This window comes from Pleurodeles waltl, chromosome 3_2 (assembly GCF_031143425.1).
Source record: "Pleurodeles waltl isolate 20211129_DDA chromosome 3_2, aPleWal1.hap1.20221129, whole genome shotgun sequence".
Classification (NCBI taxonomy): domain Eukaryota; kingdom Metazoa; phylum Chordata; class Amphibia; order Caudata; family Salamandridae; genus Pleurodeles; species Pleurodeles waltl.
The window spans coordinates 225,134,073-225,152,930 of NC_090441.1; the positions used below are offsets into that span (position 1 = coordinate 225,134,073).

At 46.1% G+C, this 18,858-nt stretch overlaps 1 protein-coding gene across 1 annotated transcript in view; it reads left to right on the forward strand.

Annotated features, from left to right (window-relative positions):
- The window catches only part of LOC138286373 (scavenger receptor cysteine-rich type 1 protein M130-like), a 793,269-nt gene that overhangs the window by 170,915 nt on the left and 603,496 nt on the right, over positions 1–18,858 (forward strand). Inside the window, exon 6 of the mRNA XM_069226532.1 lies at positions 12,324–12,356. Coding sequence (XP_069082633.1) covers positions 12,324–12,356 — 33 coding nt within the window. The remainder of the gene's footprint in view (positions 1–12,323; positions 12,357–18,858) is intronic.

Consider the following 18,858-nt stretch of genomic DNA (forward strand, 5'->3'; position numbering starts at 1 on the left):
CTATTATATTTTTTTATTTACCAGGTATGGAGATTAATCCAACAGACACAACTCAGATGTCTTCTCTACATATCCTTAAACCTCTTTTTTAGTAATAATGCAATCTTTTCCTAGTAATCTTCCATAACAGGGTATTGCCATCTCGTACATATGAAATCTGCTTCAGAAACATTACACTCAGATCAGCATATGTGCACCCCAGGGGGAATCTTGCACAACTTCTTAAGGGCGAATAATGTTCTTTGCACAAAATGTGAACTGCAGGAGCCTAAATCTAGCACTGTAGGAAACTTGTGGAATATATTGCAATGTTGCCTTCCATTTGTCTGCCTCCATGTCCGATCCTGTGCCAACCAACAACTTTTCCCTTTGTTAGCTGACATCCCTTTTCACCTCTTCAACTAAGGCCCTATGGATCACAGTTATTGTGTTTTTATTCCTCCAGTCAGTAATGTGTGAAACACCTGGTTTGTGGGTGGTTATAGCATCTCACACTGTCACTAAATGGAGTGTATGAACCAAACCAGTGTCTAATAATTTAGGAATTTGTAGGTAAGGATTAGTTCCAGGAAAAGTGGCATTCTCTATCTGACTATAGATCCCACAGTAGAAACAAACTAACTTAGTCAGGCATAACCAACATGTGGAGGAAAAATGGCTTAAAGCATGTTAAATGCCATAATTACAAGATCTTTACAGGAAGTATTTCTCTGGAAAAACTTTGATACTTTTCTTGATTTTTCTGGAACACCATAGTTTGGTTTCCTAGACCCAGTCATTCAATGTGCCAACCCCAGACACATAACCAGTTGGACTGTAGCCACCTTCAATCTCCTGAGCAATATTTGCTTGAGATGTGTTTCAGGTACTGAGATGGACACATTACAGAGATGATTAGTAGAACCCTAAACACTCTTTCACTAATAAATGCCACACTCAAGAACACTAGCAAGTGAGGAATGCACCGTAAAGATTTATTTTGAAATCAGAAATCTAGTCAGTGCACAAGATATGAATTGTAAACATAATAAAGACAAATAAACCTAGAGCCTCAATTCTACCCCCATTTTGCTACTTGTAAGCACTAAGCTAACTCTATCACAGCAAAAAAATAAAATTATATTTCGAGTTTCAGAGATGGCTCGCTTCTGCATACCTGTTTGAACAATAGGCCTTGTGTTCCTCATAGTAGCAAGTCTGATATTCTTGTTGTACGAGGCCAGCTGCACTGACAAGTTCAACCAGCGAAGAGGTGAATGCTAAGTGCAATTGATGATGTGAATCTGCATTGCCTGCCCCTCTGTCGCCTGGTGTGAAGGTCTCCTGCCACCATTTATTTACTATACTCTTTTATAACATTATTTCCCTGGTTCAGAAACAGCAGATAGTGGTGTGATGATGTACCTTTAACAATTTTCATTCCTGAGGAGTACGTTCTTTTAGAAAACAAAACTAGACAAGACAGATAGTGAGTGGCACACCTTGGGCAATATCCAGGAGAGAAAAGACATACCATTCATGCCAACTTAAAATGTGGGCTAGGAGGAGCAAAATTAATCTTAAAAATATCTTCTTTCTCAGAATTATATATGTAACAACCTTTATATCATATTTGGACAAAATATTGAGTTTTAAATATTGAGATGTGGAAATAGTAGAAAAAATATTGTGACACAAAAGTATCGTGATGCAGAAGCATTGTTGACAAGAATAATATTTTGTTTAGGGAAGTAATATCATTTTCAAGAACATCTGTGTTGTGAATATTGTTTTCAATAATATAGTTATAAAAATATTATTTTTTAATTATACATGTGGTTTAATAATATGTTAAATATTGTTTGTATAATTGTTGACACTATTGTTAAAAATAGTTTGCAATTTTAAGTGCTATACAATTTTTAATTTAATTGCTAATAGTAATTTATAGTGTTGTGGCGGGTTGTGAGGTTTGTGTGGGTACAGGTTGCAAATTTAATTAAGCATGATTGGCTTGTGAATGTATTCTATACTGTGTATGTGTTTTACACTTGGTCCTTTGTCTAAGCTTTGTTGCTCAGAGCCACAGCTATCCAGAATTGAGCTAGCAGGTTTAGAAACAAAGCCTACTGGTCCTGAAGGGGTTGGTAAGTGTGTTACCTGGTGAGGTCTCACAACTACACAATATAATACACTTCATTTCCATACACCCAACATCTCCCTCACTCTGGCAACCCACTGCATTAACTGCTAGTCAAAAGAGGTCCCATCCAGGCTACTCACAAAATGTCAAAATCCTTGGAGGAACCCAAGTGCTTGCCACAAAATAACCACGAGCAAATGGGGTGTGTACTGCGCTGTGATTGTGTGACCTCACTGTTTAATACACTACTAACCCTTTTAGTATCAGTTAGGTTTTGTTTGTTAAACCTTAGGTCAACCCTGTGTTTTTCTGGCTCCAAGCAGCAAGGCGTACACAAAGGAACAAGTCTAAATTATGTAAAAATTACTAAAACAAATGAAAAAGAAAGAATGATAACTCTCAAGAAATCTGACAACAATTTCTAAAAATAGGGGATATTCTAATGAATTTATGGACACCAAAACAAAGACGATTCACTGGTGGATTCTGGGAATATGGATTTTACAGGAACCAAGAAATCACATAATGATGAGCAAGCATTGGAAAATGTACTGAATTTGACACATAGAAACTTGATCAAGGAAAACTTTGTCAGAGGTGGAATGGTGTTACTTGAGTTACTTTGGTAGAGACTTGTTCAAGGTAAACTTTGTCAGAGGTGGAATGGTGTTACTTGGAGTTACTTTGGGTGACAAACAGTGCCAAAGAGCCGGTCAAGGTGTTCACAAAGGTTCAACAAAAAAGTTACTGCCTTAGGAAATTAGGTCTTCAGTCCAGTTCCAGCATCAGTGGCTCCTTGCTATTGACTTCTATGGAGTGGTCCTGATGCAAAGGATACAGGATACTGAAGATGCTGTGCAGCTGACAGGGGTCTCCCAGGGGCTACTCCTTGGTTCAGAGTCCTGGTGAGGTGATTCTGGCCACTGGGTCAACATCCCACAAAGTCTTCTCTGGGTCAGCAGAAGTCCAGGAGCCACTGGGCTGCCAGTCACCCGGCACACCTGTTATATGGGGTTTCTTCTTTTGGTGATAACTCTCCTTCTGGGTGACTAAACTGTATTTCCACAACTCTCCTGCATCAAGCAGGTTTCCAAGCAACTTTTGAGTATCAGGTCCTTGTCTCTTTGGCAGCACAGTGGTGAGGGACAGCAATCTGGGCTACCAACTCACCCCAGTAGGCTTCTCCAACATTTGTGGCCCTGCGCTACAAACAGGAACTCAGAGAACTGACTCTCGGAGTCTCTGTTTCAGGCTGGGCTTAGGAGATGACTTCCCCACAAGCAGGACACAGCAGGCATAGTCCTTTCCTTTAACAGCCCAAGAAGCAGCAGCTGCAGACCAACCTCACTATAGCCTCCTCTTTGCTGGCTCCAGGGTCAACAGCGTCAACAGGGCAGTACATTATCAGTCCTCTTCTTCCAGTCGATCAAGATCTGAGTTCTGGGTGCCAGGGGTGTCCTTTTTATGCCGAGAAAGATCTCTCATGGAAGATTGCAGTCACTAGCCAATGGGCTACTAGGTTTCCTCCTACCTGGTGACAACTTCCTGTGAAGTGTGGCTTTCAACCATCCCAGAAGGCTCCATTCTGCCCACTCTTGAGATGGCAGAACCTCTCTCTTATATTTAAGAGTTTGGTAGCCCACTCTAGATGTTGGGCTATCTGTGGGCTACACTCCCACCGGAACCCCAATTTGACCAGTGTTTGCCCCTCTATGTCCCAGATGCCAACCTGCCTACCTAAACAACAGAGCAGTCCCTCTTAAGTGTGGTTATAATTTCTTGCCTTTGGCCCTAATATCCCATGTCCACCACGTCCTTAGCACCAGAGGTAGTAAAACCATTTGTTTTGCATTTTTTATTTATAAGCACTGCTGCTGGCAGGAAACGCAGCCAGACAGCTCCAAGCAGCAGCAGGCATTTGGTGGGAAGCGACATGGTAGGAGTGCGCTTGACTGTCCCCCTCCTTCCCTTGGGGGGACAGCGAAGTGGGAGCAACATGCATTGATGAAATTTAGTCACCATGCACATCAATAGCCCCAGTGTAAGGGGGGACTTGGGAGACAACATAGGTGCCTGTGGCCAAGAAGGAGACTGGGAATAAATGACTATGTGGTGGCAGTGAGTGGCCATCAAGTGGCACATAGGACTCAATGTCAGATCGATCCAGTAGAGTGTGGCCTGATATATATCACACAAATGTTCTGGTAGCCTGCGGGGTGCACTGCCTCTGGCCTAGAGTGGCTGCTACTTGCACCAAGTTGTACTAAGGGCTCCCAGGCCCCTCTGGCATACTGCACACTGAAAGTCAAACCAGTGAATTGTGCAGCTTTTAATTGGACACCACAAATTACATCTTCTGGAGGTGTCATACTGAAGGTAAAATGCCAAGAACACTACAGGGCCTCCTCTCCTCCCTCCCTAAAGCCTGGAGCTTGCAGCAGTGAGGCGGCGGACACTGGGGCTCCACAAGACACTGATGTTGCCTACTGGGTTGGGACCCTGCTGAGGAGATAGTGGTGAATCCCCAAAGCATTTTTCAGGCCCTGATGTGACCAGCCATTCATATGTGGTATTAGGGGAGTGGATGGAGCCATCCCCACCAGCAAGGGACTAATGATATGGGGGTGTCAGTTCCAGGGGGCTGGAGGCGATCAGATCTAGTGTGGGAAGTGGACCTAGACGCTGTGGACCCTGGTGAGGTTTGTCCTCTGGAACAAGACAGACACCCTAGGCTGTTCTGGCTTGGGGAGAGACTGGAGAGTGACCCAAAGTGAAGGGGTGAGTAGCAGCGCAGTGCTGTGCCCTGGGAGCCTACCCGGAGATCACTGAAGAACTATGGTACACCAGAAGAAGGCCGTACAGGTGCAAAGGGTTAAAAACTCTGTGGTGCAATTGAATGAGGGTGTGCAGCCTGGGGCAGGGTTACCACTTGAAACATGCATGAACAGGATCCTGGCTGCCATTCAGGATATGAAAATTGCTTGTGAACATAAAATGGAGACAGTAGTCCAGGATGCGGACCTGCTCAGGGCAGACTACAGAAACTGGCCGGAAAAAGTGGGAAAGACCGAATGCTCCTTGACCGAACTATCGCGCTTGGTTGCAGACCACATCATGCTAATTCTGCAGATGCAGTCAGAAATCAAAAGACTAATGACCCACATGAATGATTCGGAAGACCACTCCAGATGGAACAACATGAACATTTTGGGGATCCTGGAATGTGTGGAGGGCCCCACGTGGAGCTCTTTGTGGAACAATGGATGCTGAAAGAGGTGTCAGCGGCTTTGAAAATGTATATGATTGAGCAAGCGCGCATAGCCCTGGGGAAACTTACCCTAACAGGTGCTCCCCAAGTCTGATAATAGACAAACCACTTAATTTCAGGAACTGTGACTACATTCTTCAGGAGGCACTTGCAAAAGACCCCTGGTAGGTCAAAGCTAATCAGGTTAATATCTTCCTGCACTACACCACCGTGGTGCAGCTCCAAAGGGAAACGTTTATCAGAGTGAAACAACATCTGAGACTACTAAACCTGAAATATGCTCTACTTTTCCCTGCAAAGTTGCTACATGTGGTGGGGAGTAATTTTTCTTTGCCTGTGAGGCAGAGGTCTGGAACTGGCTAAAATATTAAAATGCAAGGGCTACTCAATAGTGGAATTGGTGGACTGGGGGTAGACCTGGAATGGTGGGAGCAGAGGTCTCGTCAGTCAATCTGACAACGAAGCTAGTCACCCCCACAAAAGATCAGGCATGGGTGGAATGCTCAAGAGTAGTACAGAAGGTTCAAGAGGGCTATCCGTTGAACTCCAGCAATAATTGGTCTGTGTTGGCCTCCCCCGACTCAAGGGATAGTGACAAGGTCTCTGGCGATGGGGGAGGGAGTCCAACACCCCTATGGTGGCCCCCATGGCTTAAGACAAAATTGTGTGAGACACCCTTTCGAAAACGCCACTCTATAGGCGGTGCTGGCTGGGGCCTAGATGTCTGGGCCCGCCAGGAGTATCCGTACACTAAGAATTCTGCTGCTATGCCCAGGGACTCACCATTTTGGTGATGTATACTATGATGGAGGGTGGGTGATAGGTAGCTCGAGCATTGGTTGGGGTGTGAGGTTTTTCTTTTCTCATCCCACGAGGATACTGGGTGGGTTGGGGGGCCTTAGGGCACGTTGGGGAGGGGCAGTTTGGGGAGAATCGGGATGGGCTGGATGTAGGCAACCACAGCTTGAAACATACACAAACATTGGCACACCTAAGAAACAGGCATATACACAGTAGGATCACACCACCTCCATAGTTTAGAAGGGACTCCTCTCACATTCTTGACTTGGAACTTTAATGATATAAGTGATAAACTCAAGTGAGAGGTAGTGATGAATCATAAGGCCAGGCACGCTCCATACATCATCTTGCTGCAGGATTCCCACCTGATGGACATTAACTGTGGCTTCCGGAGCAGAGGTAGTTACATGGTACTAGCATATGTGGGATTCACGGCCGGGCCCCAGGGCACCTGCATTCTAGTGAGTAAATTCCTCCCATACAAGGTAATGGAGATGTGTATTGACCCACAGGGTTGTTGGGTGTCCTCAGGGTGCATGTGGCAGCTAGAAAAGCTGGGTATGGTGTACTGGTATTTCCCACCAAGCATCCAGGCCCAGGCACCAGACACAATGTTGAGATAGATCGAAGCACTCCGAGAGGCGTTCCTTGTGGTGGGAGGTGATTTGCACCCTGTGCTGGAACGGGCACTGGATAAACAGACTAAAGGTGGGAAGAGCCCCAGAGAGGATGCCATATTTAAGGCTTTTTTGGGGGTGATGTGATGTGATTGGAAGACCTATGGCAGGCTGAGCATCCCAGAGAGAGGCAGTTTTCCTAGCAGCCAATGCACTGCAATCATTGTCCCACATAGACTACTTCCTGGTCCCAGTGGGACAATTGGGCAGATGCAATAATGTCAAATACCTGCCATGGGGAATTTCAGAGCACTCTCCCCTGAGTATGCAGGTGGAGGACAAGGTGCGACTCATGGGCCAGGGATGGAGATTGGACTCCTTGATCCTCACAGAACGGTCTTCGAAGAGGTGCATGCAGGAAGCTATGGAGACCTATTTCAAGGATAACAATGGCTCGTGTCTTCGGGGAGCTGTGCGTCACAGGAAGGAGTGCTGGAGGCTGGAGCCCAAGTTGGACAGCTGGAAGAGAGGATCGTCAGGACAACTTCAGTCTACCACCTGTGATGCAGGATCCATGCAACTCAACAAGAGAGGTGATCAACGCTACTGGTCGTCATCACAGTTGGTGCCTGCAGAAGAAGGGGAGTGACTCCTTCACCCCAAGGGAGATTCCTTCTTTCTTCTGAAGCAGGCTGAAGATGGGTTTTCCTCAGAGGATGCATAACCAGTGAAATGTTGCAGTTGCTGGAAGGAGCAGGAGATACAATGTTGCAGAAAGGGTCTTGCTTCGTTGTTGCGGCTTGTAGGGTCCTGAGGAGTCCAGATGCAGCTTCTTTGGTCAGAAGTCGAAGTGGAGGGTGCAGAAGATTCCTGCTGGAGTCTTGCAATCTGACTCTGAGGAACAACTAAAGAGAAAGACCCTAAATAGCCCGAAAGGGGGATGGGTCACTTAGCTGGGTGACCACCTATCAGGAGGAGGGTTCTGACGTCACTTGCTGGCACTGGTCACTCAGATGCTCCCAGAGTTCCCTGCCAACCTTGAATCCAAGATGGCAAAACCCAGGGACCCTCTGGAGGAGCTCTGCGCACCACCCCTGTGGTGTGGTGATAGACTGGGGCCCCTGAACTGGTGTAGACTGTTTTTTTCAAGGAAGGCACCAAATGTGCCCTTCAAAGCATTTCCAGTGGCTTGGGGAGACTACCCCTCCCAAGCCTGTAACACCTATTTCAAAAGGGAGAGGGTGTAACACCACTCTCCCAAAGGAAATCCTTTGTTCTGCCTTCCTGGGCTCGAAGTTCTTAAGGCACAGGAGGGCAGAAACCTGTCTGGGAGGTGGCAGCAGCTTGGGCTGCCTGGAAACCCTCCGAAGACTCTAATGGCAATACTGGGTGTCCTCTAAGGAGCCCCCAGAGTGCATGGAATCATACAACCAATGCTTTCAAAAGCCTTGGGGTGTGATTCCAACATTTCTGATACCAAACATGCCTATGTTCAGAGTTACCATTATGTAGCTGGACATAGGTGTTGAATTTTTCATTTGTTGGCACGTCACTACTAAGGACATACTGCTTTGTCTATTTGTTTAGACCAAACCACCAGTAGTGCTTTTTCATTACGGAGATGGTAGTCGCAACACCTGCCTGGGCAGAAGCAACACTCTCAGCTGCTGCTTTAATCAGATCTAGTCTGTTGTCTTGGTTGAGGTTCAGATGGTCACCCACCTCTGGTTTGTAGCAAAGCAATGTTTTGGGCACTTTAGCTGTAGGAATATTTTACAGGACGAGCTTTTGGTAAGATCTTGCCATCAGCTGAAGCTTTCACAGCAGCCAATGTTTCATCATCCACGCTCGTATGAGAATGAGTGATTTCAGCAACAGAAGCCGTAGCAACTGCAGATTTGTCAGCTTCATCTGTCAATGTGTTTCCTACAAATTATACTCCAATATAGTTGTGACCCCATATGTGTACGACATGAGCCTTAGCAGTTTGTCTTAAGATCTGCCAATTTCCCCCATAAGAATCTGTCTTTTATGGGGTTTCCTTTTGAATCTATGAACCCATTAGTGTCCCAGTAGTGTATGTATTCAATGAAGGACTGGACACAATAACACAAATAACACACAATCAGTGTTGAAAGTTCAGGATCTATATGTTCCAGTGCCAAGATTAAAGCTTTTAGCTTTGCAGGTTGTACTGTACAGTACCCTAGGGCCTGTGTGTATGTTTGTTGTGGGTGGAATTTACCAACCCTCATTACCCCACAAACAGCTGCAGAAGCTTCAGAGTATTGATAATTGGTACCCTCAGCTGGGTGAGCTGAACCATTGGTGTAAATGATGATTCTGCATTGATCAAAAGGCAGAATATTGATAGGCATGGTGTGAGAAAGGTCCTCTTTTTGACATGGTTAGCCCCCACGTTTTGCCTGGTATGTGATGTGGCCTAGAAGTTGTTAGTGCCCAGAGCCCCTGCTAACCAGGATCCCTGGGCTACAGCTCCTTCCCTAAACTGTTGTGATGCATTGGCACAATTAGCAACACTTTTAGCTGCTACTACAAGTCCCCAGTAAATGGTACCTAGGTGCAAAGTGCATGGGGGTACTAAGGGTACTAAAGGTAGACCCCTGAGGGCAGCAGCACTGATTCTGCATCCAGATACACCCACTCCTAGCATTATAGGCTGAGTGCACTGGTGCAAACCTAAAACACTTCTCAGAAAAGGCTATTGATTAAACTATATAAACAACAAGCATAAAGCAGGCTGTGTTAAAATTTTGTAAAATGAATAAAATGTGTATATGTGTTTAAAAACTTAGGCTATGGGCCTAAAGCTAAAATAAGACTGTCCAGCCTAGATATTAAGGGGAACCCATAACACGCATCAACTGACACAAATCTTGTCTGTATGTGGTTGCAGGATGGAAGCCCAGGCACAGCTGGAACTGTCCGATTTCAGTTGATGGGAAAGGGTTTTGGTACTTGGCATATTCATCACATATGATCCTCAGCCTTGCGTTGGCAATAACAGGTGGGCTTCTAGGGAAATACGTGAAGGATTTTGACCACTGGCGCACACAATGCTCTATAAAATGATATACCTAGCAAAATTTCTGTATGCTCTTCACAACTCTATGTTTGTGGCCCTGGCTAGCTTCTTTGGGCAAATGGCAGCCATATCGAGACAATTATTGTGGACAGAAAGTGCCTAGAACAGCACTGTCGGTCCTGACTAGAAAGGTCTTTGATGAGGGTATTCCTCTCCTGAATCTCCTTCTCCATTATTGGGCAACATACTTAGTTGCTGTCAATGATTAATCATTTGGTGAGCAGAAGGACCCTTAGTTGGCTGTGGACCGGAGAGCGACGGCGCCGGGAAGCTACATAGGGCAGATATCCTGAGAAGAGTTTCGGTCACGGCTCTCCCCCCCATGGAGGTCAAGGTCCGGAGGAACAACATAGCTCATATTGGATGGCAAGGAGTCCTTACGCTGGAAACTCCCCAGTAGGAGTCGGATGCATTGGCGTGTGGGAGGGGACAAATGGGATCTCATAGGGATTTCAAAGTTAGGGGATGTACAGGATACGAGAGGTGAGATCTCCTTTGAGATGCTCCATGCAGAATATCAACTTGTTGGGAGCCAATACCTGTAGTATGTCCAAGTCAGGCAACGGACATCTTAAGAATTTTGGGTGCACTGGGCCAAACTCATTTTGGGGCCCCAGTTTGGAACAACTTTGAATATATGATACAGTTTCAGCTTTCTTTTCCTCTTTGGCTAGGTCACTGACTGTGCACAGGCACACTCATCCAAATGCTAAATGTGTTTACACCTAATATTCAGGGATAGTTACTTGTGTTTTCAATGTGGTAAAACAGCAGCAGCTCACTAAAGACTCCCCGTGACACCCGCCGTTTCTCACATGTGAGGTCCTGTTTTGATCTAAAAGAAAGTATTTTATGGATGTTGCGTGAAACATAAACACACATTTCTCCCGAAATATCTGTAGTAGACTCTCACACATCACCCACCTCCAAAACAAAAGAAAGGACAACAGTATTCCAAAAAATCTATTTAAGAATGATTAAAAATCAGGAGGGCAAAGCTCTGCAAAACAGAGCTGACTCTAGCAACAGCCCCCCTGAAAGGCTGGGGCCCCTGGCCAGAGCCCACTTTGCACTGTCTCTTGGCCCGGTACCTCATCAGGGGATGTCTGGGCCAGGTCTGGCCCCTGGAGCTCTGGTACTTTGCGCTCCCCTACACAGACATGCCATATCAGCAGCGTACAACACTTCACTAGTGAACAGCACCGTGGCGCTCCAGCCCCTCAGAGATCAGTGGGAGGGAGACCTAGGGAGGCTTGAGGATGATGAGTGGGGAGAGGTGACCGGCTACCCTGGGGAGGTAGCAATCTGAGCAAACTTTAGGTTGGTCAAAATCAAAATACTCCACAAGGCATACTTTACAAGGACACAGCTTTCTGCGATGGACAGATGCCCCTCTGACAGGTGTGCGAGGGGCTGCCTACTATGGGGCTCTTTGATTCATATGGCATGGGACTGTCCTAGGTTGGGGTCCTTTTAGGTAGGTGTGGTTAAGAGGGTATCCAGTGTCCTTCACACCACATTGCACCAAAACTTGTTATACTAGGCATTTGGGGTGAACAATCGTTGGTTAGATAATATCAGCACCTTTTCTGTGAGGTGGCATTAATAGTAGCCAGATGGAATGTAATCACAAAATGGAAGAGTGCGGGGTGCCAGAAGTGGGGGATTGTGAGCGCAGCCTGATTGGCGCAGGAGGGTGGAGTTACAAATCTGTAAGGCCTGGGCGGTCTCAAGAAATGTGAAAAGGTCTGGGGAGATTGGAGGTCCCGGGATAAGGAGGTGGGCCCAGATGCCCAGATGCGGTGTATGGGGGGGGGTCTGCAGATGGGACACTCCGGGGTGGGGCTACTGGGAACACCAGTGTTCGAGGGGAGTGACAATGAGCCACTGGTCTGTGCAGGGCTACCAACAAACTTTGACCAGAAGTTATGATGAACCTTTGGATCAATTGTGGTTTTTGGGTTGTCACTTGTTGACTACAGGGGTTACTGGGAGGAGGGACCACTTTTTTAGTGTGTGTGTTTGCTCCAAGATGTGCAAAATGTGAGCAGAGGGACTAGATCCACATGTTATTCCCCAGTATTGCCCACAAACATGAAGTAGCTGGTACCCACATGGGTGCAGAAACCAACCTTTATTGGTAACACAGGGCCTGGCATTCCTACCACATGTGCCATCTCTGAAAGAGAGTCTAGTGTCCAGAGGATTTCTGTGCATAAACTGTGCTATACCATTCTGCACTTCAGGGCTTGGGGCGGAGGGGGTGGAAATATGGTAATTAAACTACGGAAGGGCCATTGTGTAAAAGAGCAACAGAATACAGGTAACAAATGCAAATATTAGCATCATATAACCGAGGTACAATGTATCAAAATAATGTCTTATTATGTTTCTCTTTTATCTTTGCAGGGAGTCGTGTTTTTGACCCAACAGTCTATAGAGGTACATTTATAACTTGTTTTGTGTGCTTGAGTATATATTTCGTTAGTCCGCTTCCTGCCTGGTACAGTGTGCACCAACATATGTGACAAGTGGGACTTTTTACACAGAAGAGATATATTAGAAACTCTCCCTGTCTGGAGAGACCTATGTGAAGGCCAGAAGTGTGGGCGGCCACTTTCTCACCACAGAAACATGCTCCAGCCCATATTAATGGAAGATTAGCGTCGCCTTGCGTCATTAATTGTGATGCTAAAGAGGCGCTAACTTAACTCCATATTTAAATTTTGATGCTAGACCCGTCTAGCATCAAAATAATGGAGTTAGTGCCATTTCTAGGAAGGGTCAACCAACTTGCGTCAATGAGATGCAAGGTAGGGGTTCCCTTCCTAAAAATGGCGCTAGCCCGCCAGCGCCATATTTAACACCCGATGCAGAAACAACACTTAAGTAGGGGGTATACCTAAATAACGGGGCTAAGCCCGCTTAGCTCCATTAGTTAATGCCTGGCCAGACCAGAGTCATTTTGTGGCTCCTTGTGTGTCAAAAAACGAATGCTAGGCTGAGTAGCGGCAGATATTTTTCCGCTAATCAGCCTAACGTCATTTTTGACCCACTAGCACCATCTCCTGTAACGCCATCCGTCACGGGCCAGCATCTTTTTTTGGGTGCTAACCGTTCTTTGTGCCATTGGGCATCATTTTATAAATATGGTGCACGGATGGCATTAGGGAATGGTGTTAGCTCACGTTAAAAAATGACGTGTTAAAAAAAGATGCACAACTGCGGTAGTACAGTTGTGCACTATTTTTCAGAAATATGATCTGTTATGTTCCGCTGCTAGAGGGGGTCTTGTGGCCGCTCAGCATGTGCACCCCACAAAATGAGAGTAGCCTGAAGCGGGAGGCACAGCTTCCCACACATTTGCACCTCACACTAGGCTGCCACACATGCACCTTAAGTAGAAAGTGTGTATGATTCTAGTACAAACCGATTCGTAGTTTTTTTGGGAAGAGTAAAGTGCATCAAACACACTGAGTACTGTAGTTTATTACCTCCTCCCCTGTGCTCCTTACACTAATGCTTGCTGGTGCAGTTCCATATCCCAAACTCTTACAAGCAAAACAAACTACAAACAAGTCCACAGGGTGTTTCCTACAGTGAAGTCTAACAGCGTGTCAGGCCTGAAGAACTCCTGTTTCTTTTTGTTTCATTGACAGCACAAGCAAGACTTATATATGAATACAAGACAGAGGACTGTGCAAGGATTTTTCAGAATGGGAATATATGAATACAAGATAGAGTACTGTACTGGGTTTGTTGACTGGGGTATAACCACCATCCCTTGCAGCGTGAACCACAAAAAGTCACTAAACTCTGGGTAGCCTGGTGCAAAAAACTGTTAGGCTTAACCATGAACTCAATTCACGAAAATGTCAGGGGTAGGTGAAGTGACATCACATGCGTCTTGACCTTCAGTTTCACTCACCCCCACATTGTTGCACATACACACATATTCACACTTACACATACTCTATCTCTCGCACACCCTCACCCACAAGCATGCACACAACATGCATTTAAACATATTCGTTTTACTTACCTCAGCAGCATAGGAAGTTCATGTTCCACCTTAATTGTACTCACTATATTATTCACTATTAGTGTAATCACAAAATGAGACAAAACAAAGATAGTGGATCCCTAACCAATGTCCATTTGGATGTGATCCTGGCACTGATCGGTAGCCAGGTGTCGCAAAGGAAAAGCCATGGATCGCCGCTGCAATCCCTGGTGACCGCTATATGACATCTGTGGGTTTAATTTAGAGGCCATGTGTAAAGTAATTAAGTTAAAATACAGCACAAGAAAATCCCAAACTAATTTTTAAAAATACAGTGAATATTAATGAACTATTTGACCCCAAAGAAACAAAAATCCAATCAGTAGGACTGGAATTATGATTTTTTTAAGTGAAATCCAGCACATAAAAGAACAAAGCAACAACCACGGCATCTGGTCATGCGAGACCGGGTCAAAGTCGAAAGTTCAGGACAACTGCGATGCAGTGAAGCTCAAACACAAGAAGTCGACTGGATCTGGTCAGGGCTTACCATTAGCCTTTTGAGAGAAAAATGTCAGAGAAGATAGAGATTCAACGAGGCAATGTTGTTGGAGCGTCTGAGAAGTGTTGTCACCGGATGGATGTAGAGCAAAGCAGCAATGAAGATTTTCACCTTTGGACTTAGTTGCCGAAAAGGAAGTCAAAAACCTCTGGGGGATGTAGGAAAGTACCCTCTTTTTGCCATGGTTACCCCCATTTTCTGCCTGATGTCAGTGTATTTGACTGTGTTCACTGGGATCCTGCTAACCAGGTCCCCAGTGATTATGCTCTCTCTCCTCTAAATTTGGATTTTGCATACTGGTGCCCCCTTATATGTACCTACGATATGGTACTTAGGTACCCAGGGCATTGGGGCTCCATGGGATCACTATGGGCTGCAGCATATCATTTGACACCCATAGGGAGCCCATGCAAAGACTTCTCCAGGACTGCCATTGCAGCCTGCGTGGGAAGGTACATGCACCCTTTTACTGCCATTTACACTGCACCAGGTCACTTATAAGACACCCCTCTAGCAGGCCCTCCAGCCCTGAGGGCAAGGTACCTGTATTTGAAGGCACCCCTGCACTAGCAGGGGTGCCTCACGACCTGCAGGACCATTTTCCCAAACATCTTGAGTGCGGGGATGCCACCTTATGCGTGCACTGGACATAGGTCACTGCCTTTGTCCAGCTACATAATGGTAACTCCAAACATAGGCATGTTTGGTATCAAACATGTGGACTCATACCCCAAGGCTTTTGCATGCATTGGTTGTATGATTCCATGCACTCTGGGGTCTCCTTATAGGACCCCCAGTATTGTCATTTCTGCCTTCTGAGGTTTTCCAGGCAACTCCAGCTGCTGCCACCTCTTACACAGGTTTCTGCCTTCCTGTTGCTTGAAAAGCTTGAGCCCAGGAAGACAGAACAAAGGAGTTCCTTTGGGAGAGGGGTGCTACACCCTCTCCCTTTGGAAATAGGTGTTACAGGCCTGGTAGGGGTAGCCCCCCAAGCCACTGGAACCACTTTGAAGGGCACATTTGGCTCCGACCTTGCATAATCCAGTCTACACCGGTTCAGGGACCCTCAGTCTCTGCTCTGGTGCAAAACTGGACAAAGGAAAGGAGAGTGACCACTCCCCTGTCCATCACCACCCCAGGGGTGGTCCTCAGAGGTCCTCCAGAGGGTCCCTAGGTATTGCCATCTTGAATTCCAAGTTGGCAGGGAACTCTGGGAGCATGTGAGTGGCCAGTGCCAGCAGGTGATGTCAGATCCACCCCCTGCTATGTGCTTATCTGTTTAGCTGACCAATCCCCCTTTCAGGGCTACTTAGGGTCTCTCCTTTGGGTGGTTGTTCAGATTCGGATTGCAAGACTCCAGCAGGAATCCTCTGCATCCTCTACTTCACCTTCTCACCGAAGAGACTGCATCTGGACCTTCAGGAACTCTACAAACTGCAACAAAGAAGCAAAGATGACTTCTGCAACATTATATCGTTAGCTCCTGCCAGCAACTGCAACTGTTTCCCGGTTGTGTATCCTCAGAGGACAGCCTGTCTTCAGTCTGCACCAGAAGAGTGAAGGGATCTCCTTTAGGGTGAAGGAGTCACTCCCCCGCTTCAGCAGGCACTTACTGCAACAACAACTGGCTGTGTGGAGCCCCACTCCTGTGGAGCTGCATGGATCCTGCACCACAGGCAGTAGACTGAAGTTGTTCTGATGGTCCTACTGTCCAACTTTTGTTAAGGTAAGAGCTTGCCTCCCTATGCAAGACAATACCCCCACACACTGAATGTTTTGCAGTTGCCAAGGTTTATTGGCATTCTTTCACAAAGTTCTTCATGCACCGTGCAGATCTGGCCCCCTGCACTCTATCCTGTGATGCACATCTTCCTGAATGGTTCTCCGGCGGCGTGGGAGCCTTTGTCTTAGGGCTGCATGGGTCCCTCCTCAGTAGAGTCCACCTGGTCCTTCCTGGTCCTGTCATTCTCCGCTAACCCTGAGCTATGCTTGTGTTAATGCTTGTTAGAGGATTCCCACGATGCAAACCAGGCTGCAATCCTTTGTCCGGCATGGGACATCACTTGCACCAACCAGAAACCTGAATCTGTCTTCTTGGGTGCAGTACTGACGGTTCTTCTTCACTGGCGGAACTTCTTTTGCACCTTCATCCAGGTTGGCAGGGACTCCTGTTCTCCCTGAACTCTTCTGTGCTTCTTGGACTTGGTCCCCTTCTTCCACAGGTCTTCAGGTCGAGGAATCCACTATTGGTGTCTTACAGTCTCTCCTGGTTCTTGCATAATCTTCTTTCTCGTGTTTCTGTGTGTTCTGGGAAAGTTACTGTATTTTACTCCTGCTTTCCCGGGAACTGGGGTGGGTTGGAGTACTTACCTTTAGGGTTTTCTAATACTCTTAGTGTCCCTTTACACACCGCGCGTAGGTGGGAAACTAACATTCACATTCCACTTTCTTAGTATATGGTTTGTGTTCCCCCAGGCCCATTTCTAACTATTGTGATTTTCACAACCCAACAACCTCTTGTTTTAAGGACTGTTCAGCCTCCACTATTTAAACTTCTAGAAACAGTGGATCTTCAGATGTTATCATACAAGACACTACTTTTGGTAGCTTTCTGTTATGGTCACAGCATTAAGAAATTGTTAGTTTTAGTGCGATCAGAATATTTTTCTCATGTTTGTGCACACAAAGTGATTTTAAGGCCTGAACTGTGGCACTACCTAAGGTCCTGTCTACATTTCATGTGTCTTAAGATCAAAGGCTCCCTTCTCATCATTCCCATCCAAACTCCCCAGAAGAATTGAAATTACACCCTCTGGATGTTCATCAACCACTCATCGTTCGTCATCTTCAGTTAGCATCACCAAGACTTAAGGATGTTTTCTCCCACACTGAACAGGTGCTTGAAGGTACCATTGTAAGTGCTTATTAGGACTCTTAGAGACCGCTCTGCGGTAAGTCTCCATAGGGTAGTTACTTCAGAGCTTTTTAACCGCTATGGTGCCTTGGACGAGGTGATCTCATCCAAGGCACCAGGTCCCGGGGGCTCACTGGTCGTGGATGGAAGGGGAAGCCCTTCCCCTTCCACCCCCAACCCCCCCCGTGACGTCAGCGCGCATCGCAAATTTATTTTAGGCCATTTCTGCCCCCCCTGGGGCTGGCTGAGTTACAGGCCAAAATCCACAGGTAGGCTCCTCTCAGATTCCAGAACTTTCTGTCACCGAAATGTGAGGAAAACGTGTTTTTGTAACCACATTTTGATTTTGCAAAGGATTCTGGGTAACAGAACCTGGTCAGAGCCCCACAAGTCGCCCCATCTTGGATTCCCCTTGGTCTCTAGTTTAAAAAAATGCACAGGTTTGGTAGGTTTCCCTAGGTGCCGGCTGAGCTAGAGGCCAAAATCTACAGGTAGGCACTTTGCAAAAAACACCTCTGTTTTCTGTCAAAAAATGTGATTTGTCCACGTTGTGTTTTGGGGCATTTCCTGTCGCGGGCGCTAGGCCTACCCACACAAGTGAGGTATCATTTTTATCGGGAGACTTGGGGGAACGCTGGGTGGAAGGAAAATTGTGGCTCCTCTCAGATTCCAGAACTTTCTGTCACCAAAATGTGAGGAAAATGTGTTTTTTTTAGCCAAATTTTGAGGTTTGCAAAGGATTCTGGGTAACAGAACCTAGGCAGAGCCCCACAAGTCACCCCATCCTGGATTCCCCTAGGTCTCTAGTTTTAAAAAATGCACAGGTTTGGTAGGTTTCCCTAGGTGCCGGCTGAGCTCGAGGTCAAAATCTACAGGTAGGCACTTTGCAAAAAACACCTCTGTTTTCTGTCAAAAAATGTGATGTGTCCACGTTGTGTTTTGGGGCACTTCCTGTCACGTGCGCTAGGCCTACCCACACAAGTGAGGTATGATTTTTATCGGGAGACATGGGGGAACATAGAATAGCAAAACAAGTGTTATTGCCCCTTGTCTTTCTCTACATTTGTTGCTTCCAAATATAAGAGAGTGTGTAAAAAAGACGTCTATTTGAGAAATGCCCTGTAATTCACATGCTAGTATGGGCACCCCTGAATTCAGAAATGTGCAAATAATCACTGCTCCTCAACACCTTATCTTGTGCCCATTTTGGAAATACAAAGGTTTTCTTGATAGCTATTTTTCACTCTTTATATTTCAGCAAATGAATTGCTGTATACCCGGTATAGAATGAAAACCCACTGCAGGGTGCAGCTCATTTATTGGCTCTGGGTACCTAGGGTTCTTGATGAACCTACAAGCCCTATATATCCCCGCAACCAGAAGAGTCCAGCAGACGTAACAGTATATTGCTTTGAAAAATCTGACATTGCAGGAAAAACTTACAGAGTAAAACGTAGAGAAAAAT